The sequence below is a fragment of the Anguilla rostrata genome, unplaced genomic scaffold (genome assembly GCF_018555375.3).
Source record: "Anguilla rostrata isolate EN2019 unplaced genomic scaffold, ASM1855537v3 scaf1223, whole genome shotgun sequence".
Lineage (NCBI taxonomy): Eukaryota > Metazoa > Chordata > Actinopteri > Anguilliformes > Anguillidae > Anguilla > Anguilla rostrata.
The window spans coordinates 9,573-19,155 of NW_026986545.1; the positions used below are offsets into that span (position 1 = coordinate 9,573).

General features: G+C 40.5%; 2 protein-coding genes across 2 annotated transcripts; both read right to left on the reverse strand.

Moving 5' to 3' along the window:
* Positions 1 to 3,709: 3,709 nt before the first annotated feature.
* LOC135247324 (histone H2B-like) lies at positions 3,710 to 4,382 on the reverse strand. Its single transcript, XM_064320620.1, has one exon. The coding sequence runs from the start codon at positions 4,129 to 4,131 to the stop codon at positions 3,757 to 3,759; it is 375 nt and encodes a 124-aa protein (XP_064176690.1). The 5' UTR covers positions 4,132 to 4,382; the 3' UTR covers positions 3,710 to 3,756.
* A 4,576-nt stretch (positions 4,383 to 8,958) lies between these two features.
* On the reverse strand, positions 8,959 to 9,452 carry LOC135247323 (histone H3). The gene has a single exon (XM_064320619.1). It carries the CDS (start codon positions 9,415 to 9,417, stop codon positions 9,007 to 9,009), a length of 411 nt encoding a protein of 136 aa, XP_064176689.1. The 5' UTR covers positions 9,418 to 9,452; the 3' UTR covers positions 8,959 to 9,006.
* Between the last annotated feature and the right edge of the window lie 131 nt (positions 9,453 to 9,583).

Genomic DNA, 9,583 nt, shown 5'->3' on the forward strand with positions numbered 1-9,583 from the left:
CATTCAGACAGCCAAAAGCAATGCTATCCAATATTTCCTCAATTCTTTCAAGTCACTTGGCCCTGTGTGTATAAGCATGCACTACATTGACAGGCCAAACATATGTGTGGATGGCTTTCTCACAGTCAAGATGGATTGAATAGGCGTGTATATGTCCAATTTGTATTGGTATGTATGTATTTCGCTGCCCAGCCTTTCTGTTGCGTGAATGATAGTATGTGTCTTGGTATAAGTGTGTGTTCGTAAATGTGAATGTAACATGCTGCGAGGGAAATGTCCCCATGGGGATAAAGAAGTTCTCTATGTATGTATGTACAATATGTATTTTACATGCAGTATTTATTGTACATAGCAAATATACAATAACTTGTACATGTACTGAAATTCAGTTCAGAAGCAAGTATAAACATGTTTTCTGGAGAAATATGCTTCCTGTAGTTACTCAGCAGCAGTTTTGTACATGAATTTCAATGTGTTCCCTGAAGCAATTCGAAATATTTGACTCTTTGATGTGACTCAAAGTTTGCATGACATTGTAAAAGGTAAGATTACAAAACAAGGGCCAAGTGACTTGAAAGAATGGAGGAAATATTGGGTAGCATTGCTTTGGAATACATTTTATTTAATTTTGGCGAGGCAAGATATTGTTTGTAGTACCGTAACTTGGCGTCATTTTGATATCAATACTTTTAATGGCAGGTCTGGATTTTGGCAGTCTGAATGAATGAGTTATAGACGATGTATGCCTTGTATGTGTGAGTAACTTGCCATTTTTGTACGTTGAAAATGTGTTTTTTATGAGATATCATTTCTTTTTGCAAAGCGTTTTATTATGAGAGTGAGAAATGCGAAGTGACACTGCAAGAAACGGTTGGCTATCCTTGTGTGAATTTGTACAGTCTGATGAGCGTGTACCGTTTAGCAGTTTCGGTTTGCTATATATGTAAAACAGTGGCTGTGACAAAGGGTGCGGTGGCGTAAGTGTAAACGCATCAGAAGCACAGGTGAAATATGGCTAGTGTATGTACTCATGGATTTGACGGCCATCCAATGAGCCTTGATTGACAAAAGAATCAGCAAGCCAGTAGAATTAGAGCTCCCTCGGTCGCAACTTGTGTACCCTGCTGTCCTTCTCCGTTGTCTGTTATTTCGTGGAGATGCACTTTTATTGTTTGTAAGGTTTATAAGGCATTTTGATAGGCTTATCTGCTGGTAGGAATCCTCTTCGCTGTTTTGCTAAGCTAGAACCGGAAAACTTGATAGTGGAGAATAAGAGCAGACGCATATGTCCCAGCAGGCTTTGCATATGAGAAAATGACAACAGTGTGAGATAAATTAGGAAAAATTATGAAATTGCGTAGTTGAAACAATATGTTTTTAGCAGAATGGGCATGTAGGTGAAGGTTGACATGATCACAGACTATAGTGCAAAGTAAATGAAGTGACCATGCTTAGTTTCCTTATCGAGCGGTTTATATAACAGTCTGTATAAAACATACTAGTTAAAGTGGAGAGTTAAGTAACGTGTGAAATCTATTGAACTGCTGTGCTTTTGCCATGTTCAGTACTAGTAGTTATAATTATGAGTGAGTCAAGAAGGTTTTGTACAGTAGCCAAGTGAAGAAATATAGTTAGTAGAAATGGCAGAATGGTGAACTGGTGTAACTTTCTAATAAAATGAATACATCTGCCGTCATGAAATGCATATGGGTGGCCGTGAGTGAGTTTTGGTAAAGAAAATAGAAAAGCGTAAGAAAACGTTAGTGTAAAAGAGGAATTATCAATCCTTCATTAACCAGAGGTTTACCAGTCTGTGACTTTGTCACATTGCGTGAAATATCCTTAGCAAACCTGTTTGTGGTTTTAAAGAAGAACACAGACCAGTAAGCACAGAAGAGAAGAAGAAGAAGAAGAAGAAGAAGAAGAAAAAAGAAGAAGAGAAGAAGAGAAGAAGAGAAGAAGAAGAAGAAAAGAAGAAGAAGAAGAAGAAGAAGAATTGGAAGAAGAAGAAGAAGAATGGAAGAAGAAGAAGAAGAAGAATTGGAAGAAGAAGAAGAAGAAGAATTGGAAGAGGAGGAGAGAGGAGGAAGAGAAAGAAGAAGAAGAAGAATTGGAAGAGGAGGAGGAAGAGAAGAAGAAGAAGAAGAAGAAGAAGAAGAAGAAGAAGAAGAAGAAGAAGAAGAAGAAGAAGAAGAAGAAGAAGAATTGGAAGAAGAAGAAGAAGAATTGGAAGAAGAAGAAGAAGAAGAATTGGAAGAAGAAGAAGAAGAAGAATTGGAAGAGGAGGAGGAGGAGGAGGAGGAAGAAGAAGAAGAAGAAGAAGAATTGGAAGAAGAAGAAGAAGAAGAAGAAGAAGAAGAAGAAGAAGAAGAAGAAGAAGAAGAAGAAGAAGAAGAATTGGAAGAAGAAGAAGAAGAATTGGAAGAAGAAGAAGAATTGGAAGAAGAAGAAGAAGAAGAATTGGAAGAGGAGGAGGAGGAGGAGGAGGAAGAAGAAGAAGAAGAAGAAGAATTGGAAGAGAAGAAGAAGAAGAAGAAGAAGAAGAAGAAGAAGAAGAAGAAGAAGAAGAAGAAGAAGAAGAAGAAGAAGAAGAAGAAGAAGAAGAAGAAGAAGAATTGAAGAAGAAGAAGAAGAAGAATTGGAAGAGGAGGAGGAGGAGGAGGAGGAAGAAGAAGAAGAAGAAGAAGAATTGGAAGAAGAAGAAGAAGAAGAAGAAGAAGAAGAAGAAGAAGAAGAAGAAGAAGAAGAATTGGAAGAAGAAGAAGAAGAATTGGAAGAAGAAGAAGAATTGGAAGAAGAAGAAGAAGAAGAATTGGAAGAGGAGAGGAGGAGGAGAGGAAGAAGAAGAAGAAGAAGAAGAATTGAAGAGAAGAAGAAGAAGAAGAAGAAGAAGAAGAAGAAGAAGAAGAAGAAGAAGAAGAAGAAGAAGAAGAAGAAGAAGAAGAAGAAGAAGAAGAAGAAGAAGAAGAAGAAGAAGAAGAAGAAGAAGAAGAAGAAGAAGAAGAAGAAGAATCCCCTTAGTTTGGGCCTTTATTGTGTGGACATGTGAAGTTGTTCATGAAATCTGTCTGTTGAAATGGGGTCAGAATGTACAGAATTTAATGTTTTTTAGGGCTGAGTGTTTGTGGCTGTTATGGTTATTTCTGTGGGGAACCCTGAAAAGTGCCAAACTCTTGGTGCTGTATAGGTATGGGGCATGCCCCGCCAACTTAGAAACAAGTTGCGCAATGTGGGTGGCTGCTTCTGTCACTGTAGTGTAACCACAATTCAGTACATTTTGAAAAGTCATTGGTTGTCTGTTGAGCAGGTATGTTAATATTACCTCTCAAAGAAATGGTTTTACTGTAGGTTTGAACCTGGATCTGCTGCACATCAGTTGAATGGATTAGACCACCAAGCCAAAGGCAGAAGTATAGTTTGCGCACCACCCAGTCTCTGAGATGACCCTGAGCCCCTAGTTATCACAGGTTCAGATTAGGGATGGGTACAAGTAATGGATGAATCAATTACTCATCGGATACGCGCTGATTTTTTCACAACAAAGGCCGTGCATGTGCAGCTATGCGTTGGAACTTGGCTCCATTGATTAATTTAACGTTTTCAAAAATATATATATAAATGTGTATTTATGCTTTTTGTTAGTAAGTCGTTGAGTAACGAATCTACTCCACTTACCAACGGTTAATGAAATTCTGCCTTTTGTTTGCAATGTGGGTGGCTCTTAAAAGAGCCTTTGGGTGAAATTCTTATGCTAGTTTACTTGGAGCTGGTGTACTTTGTAACAGCCTTTGTTCCCTCAGACACTGCGTGTTTGGCCAGCTCTCCGGGCAGCAGAAGACGCACTGCAGTCTGGATCTCCCTTGAAGTGATGGTGGACCGCTTGTTGTAGTGAGCCAAACGGGAGGACTCACCGGCGATGCGCTCGAAAATGTCGTTGACAAATGAGTTCATGATGCCCATGGCTTTGGAAGAGATGCCGGTGTCAGGATGAACTTGCTTCAACACCTTGTACACGTAGATAGCGTAGCTCTCCTTCCTGCTCTTTCTGCGCTTCTTTCCGCCTTTCGCAGCAGTCTTGGTCACGGCTTTCTTAGAGCCCTTCTTGGGCGCTGATTTTGCGACTTCAGGCATCTTGCACGTTGGAGTGGAAAGAACGCAATTGTGTCTCGTAATTAAAGCGTCTGACTGGGGATGAATGCAAATTTACATTCCCCTTTTTCCGGTGACGTCAGACCGATTCTCATTGGAGGTTGTTGGTCCACGATTTTATGTTCAAAATCTATTGGTTCAATACGGCGGGTCGGCAAAAAAAACATAACGTCTGTCTTTCTTCAGAACAAAAGACCCCCTCCCCACCATTTTCTTAACCGATGTGTCTTCACTTTCTTACTCTTGTTAAAGAAATTCTCTATGTACTTTCATTGCAGTTACTAATGTTCTAAAGTCCATTGCACTCTCCCTTTGAGCAATAATTTGCTTTAAAAAACGTTTACTTAAAAACGTGAACATTTGAGCAACTGCTTGTGCCATCGAAACTGAGGCGATACAAATAATCCCAAAGGGGAATTCTAAAAACACCACGAAGGGTACCAAGTACCTTTCAGTATACAACATCTCATAAAAAACACGTTTTCAACGTACAAAAATGCCAAGTTACTCAAAAGTATTGATATCAAAATGACGCCAAGTTACGGTACTACAAACAATATAGGCTATCTTGCCTCACCGAAATTTCATAACATGTATTCCAAAGCAATGCTACCCAATATTTCCTCAATTCTTTCAAGTCACTTGGCCCTGTGTGTATATAAGCGTGCAGTACAGACAGGCCAAACATATGTGTGGATGGCTTTCTCACAGTCAAGATTGATTGAATAGGCATCTATATGTCCAATTTGTATTGGTATGTATGTATTTTGGTGCCCAGCCTTTCTGTTGCGTGAATGATTGTATGTTTCTTGGTATAAATGTCTGTTCGTAAATGTGAATGTAACATGCTGCGAGGGAAATGTCCCCATGGGGATAAAGAAGTTATCTATGTATGTTTGTACAATATGTATTTTACATGTATTTATTGTATGTTGCAAATATACAATCACTTGTACATTTAGTCAAATTCAGTTCAGAAGCAAGTATAAACATATGTTTTCTGGAGAAATATGCTTCCTGTAGTGACTGACCAGCAGTTTTCTACATGAATTTCAATGTGTTCCATGAGGCAATACGAAATATTTGACACTTTGATCTGACACAACGTTTGCATGACATTGTAATATGGTAAGATTACAAAACACAGGGCCAAGTGACTTGAAAGAATTGAGGAAATATTGGGTAGCATTGCTTTGGAATACATGTTATGAAATTTCGGTGAGGCAAGATAGCCTATATTGTTTGTAGTACCGTAACTTGGCGTCATTTTGATATCAATACTTTTGAGTAACTTGGCATTTTTGTACGTTGAAAACATGTTTTTTATGAGATATCATTTCTTTTTGCAAAGCGTTTTATTACGAGAGTAAGAAATGCGAAGTGACCCTGTAAGAAACGGTTGTGGATTATGGCTATCATTGTGTGAATTTGTACAGTCTGATGAGCGTGTACGTTTAGCAGTTTCGGTTTGCTATATATGTAAAACAGTGGCTGTGATAGTACGGTGGCGTAATTGTAAACGCATCAGAAAAGGTGAAATATGGCCAGTGTAGCTATGTAGGCTACTCACGGATTTGACGGGCATCCAACGAGCCTTGATTGACAAAAGAATCAGCAAGCCTGTAGAATTAGAGCTGCCTAGGTCGCAACTTGTGTACCCTTCTGTCCTGCTCCGTTTTCTGTTATTTCGTGAAGATGCACTTTCAGTGTTTGTAAGGTTTATAAGGCATTTTGATAGGCTTATCTGCAGGTAGGAATCCTCTTTGCTGTTTTGTTAAGCTAGAACCGGAAAAGTTGATAGTGGAGAATAGGAGCAGACGCATATGTCCCAGCAGGCTTTGCATATGACAAAATAACAAGTGTGAGATAAATTAGGCGAAATGATGAAATTGCGTAGTTGAAACAATATGTTTTTTAGCAGAATGGGCATGTAGGTGAAGGTTGACATGATCACAGACTATAGTGCGAAGTAAATGAAGTGACCATGAGCGAGCTTAGTTTCCTTATCAAACGGTATATAACAGTCTGTATTTAACATTACTTGTTTAAGTGGAGGTTTAAATAACATGTGCTATCTATTGCACAAATGTGTTTTTCTCATGTTCAGTGCTAGTAGTTATACTTATGAGTGAATCATGATTTTAAATGTAATGTTTTAAAGCGGAGTTGCAGAACGTACATACGTAGTAATTGTTTGTAGCCTATGTGGCTAGATAGAGAACAGGGCGAGGTAACATGAATGTAGAAACGTGGCGTTTGCTGATATGAAGGATTTGTACGGTAGCCAAGTGAAGAAATATAGTTAGTAGAAATGGCACAGTGGTGAACTGGTGTAACTTATTAATAAAAGGAATACATTTGCGTCATGAAATGCATATGGGTGGCCGTGAGTGAGTTTTGGTAAAGAAAATATAAGCGTAAGAAAACTTTAGTGTAAAAGAGGAAATGATCTGCCTGAGGGCGAGTCGGGATTCAAGCCTTCAACCGGAGGTTTACCAGTCTGTGACTTCGTTAGTGCAGCACCATGCCATAGCTATGCAATGCGTGACATATCATTAGCAAACCTGCCGGTGGTTTTAAAGAAGAACACAGGCCAGTAAGCACAGAAGAGCTCCCGTTGAATCCATATGGCTTAGCAATATTGTAGCCGGTTAATAACTGAACGTACAGACGGTAAGTCATAATGCATATGGCTTAGCAATATTGTTGCCGGTTAATAACTGAACAGTGAACGGCGGGTAGATATGGTGCAAAAGCAATAACTGATAAGTAGTAGACAATTATTAGTGAGGGTCAAAGCAACGTGTTCCTAGCTGGGCTTGAACTTACGACCCCGTGTTCCCAAGACTGTAACCTTGCCCACTAGGCCACAGGTGGACTAGCTGTTTAGATTGCGGAGTTGCAAAACATACGTAGTAATTGTTTGTAGCCTATGTGGCTAGATAGAGAACAGGGCGAGGTAACATGAATGTAGAAACGTGGCGTTTGCTGATAAGAAGGTTTTGTACGGTAGCCAAGTTAAGAAATATAGTTAGTAGAAATGGCACAGCGGTGAACTGGTGTAACTTTTTAATAAAAGGAATACATTTGCCGTCATGAAATGCATATGGGTGGCCGTGAGTGAGTTTTGGTAAAGCAAATATAACCGTAAGAAAACGTTAGTGTAAAAGAGGAAATGATCTGCCTGAGGGCGAGTCGGGATTCAAGCCTTCAACCGGAGGTTTACCAGTCTGTGACTTCGTTAGTGCAGCACCATGCCATAGCTATGCAATGCGTGACATATCATTAGCAAACCTGCCGGTGGTTTTAAAGAAGAACACAGGCCAGTAAGCACAGAAGAGCTCCCGTTGAATCCATATGGCTTAGCAATATTGTAGCCGGTTAATAACTGAACGGTGAACGGCGGGTAGATATGGTGCAAAAGCAATAATTGATAAGTAGTAGACAATAATTAGTGAGGGTCGAAGCAGGTTAAAGAAACACGTTCCTAGCTGGGCTTGAACCTACGACTCCGTGTTCTCAAGACTGGAACCTTGCCCACTAGGCCACAGGCGGACTAACTGTTTAAACTGGAAATGTTTCAGATCAAAAAGGTATGGGTATTTTGCGTGTGTATGCACGTTTTTGATTGGGTCGTGTAGGTGAAGATTTGGCTGGTGTCAGTGAAATGTCCAATGGGGAGACATGTTGTTAGTGGGATAGGCGGCAGGAAAAATAAGAATGAGAAGAAGAAGAAGAAAGAGAAGAAGAAGAAGAAGAAGAAGGAGAAAACGCAAAATCCCCTTAGTTTGGAGCTTTATTGTGTGGACATGTGAAGTTGTTTATGAATTCTGTTTGTTGAAATGGGGTCAGAATGTACAGAATTTAATGTTTTTAAGGGCTGAGTGTCTGTGGCTGTTGTGGTTATTTCTGTGGGGAACCCTGAAAAGTGGCAAACTCTCGGTGCTGTATAGGTATGGGGCATGCCCCCGCCAAGGCGTAACTTGGCGGGATGGCATACCTGACTATATCCGTTGAGATTTTTCCTGGCATAATAGAATATTTATCGAAGCATTAAGTTCAGTAACTTAAATATTGCATTTCACCCCTGCTAGCTGCTGACAGCCAAGCAAATTAACTAGACAGCTAAAGACAGTGGTGCAACTTTAATTAGCTAGCTTTGTACGAGCTTGAACATTTACCTCTGACTAAGATTTATTTCATGGTGTCAAACCGGTTGATATTTTTATTGGTTTGCTTTCTGATTCTGGACTTCAGAACGATGAGATAGCAATCTAATGGCTAAAAAGCATGTTGCTACACGAAGTTAAAGCACGCGACAGAACAAAAACAGCAATGCTGGAGACAGTATCTGAAGTTGCAGTACAACAGGTTCGCAAGTGTACGGGTCTAAATTGGCAGCAGTTAGTTTGTTTCACCAATGAACTCGATTCAAGTTGATTGATGTACCAGTGCAGCAGTCAGGGTCGACTCATTTGTTGAAGTGGAACAGAACATGTTGCAGAACTTGATTCACTTGGCTGCTTACTGAAATGAGGGGGAGGGGAAGATAAATCACCAGGACCTATTTCTCACTAGGGATTTGCTTTTTCGAAATGTAACGTGCCTGAATGTAATGCACAAATTATTGCACATTATAGAAAATAAAATTATACAAAACTTACCTCATTGAAATATTCACAAATTTAGGAGTCTATGGGGTTCCATGAATGAACAGTAAGCATTAAATATCACAAGGCATCTGTAAACTTAGAAATCACATGCGCGCACACAGAACACGGAGAAATTTGCTGCTCTGACAAGCAATGAAGTGGCTCTTAAAAGAGCCTTTGTTTGGATTATGGGCATGCAAACCATTTAAGCGCGCTCTCCACGGATGCGGCGAGCCAGCTGGATATCCTTCGGCATGATGGTCACTCTCTTGGCATGAATGGCACACAAATTGGTGTCCTCGAACAGACCAACCAGATAAGCCTCGCTAGCCTCCTGTAGAGCCATTACAGCTGAGCTTTGGAAGCGCAGATCGGTCTTAAAATCCTGAGCAATCTCCCTCACAAGGCGCTGAAAAGGCAACTTGCGGATCAACAGCTCAGTAGACTTCTGATAGCGGCGGATTTCTCGCAGAGCTACAGTGCCAGGCCTGTAACGGTGAGGCTTCTTCACTCCGCCAGTCGCAGGCGCGCTCTTCCGCGCTGCTTTAGTGGCGAGCTGCTTCCTGGGGGCTTTGCCACCGGTAGACTTACGCGCGGTCTGCTTGGTTCGAGCCATTGCGTCTTATTCAAATACTAAATACACGCGTTTACGGTGCCACGATGCGTATATAAAGCATACCAGAGAGAAGCTTATTGGATAGGCTATTACGAATTCTCATTGGTCCTGATCCTGCCTTCGTTCCCAGATTTTATTGGATCACGTCTTCTGCTTCCACTACCGC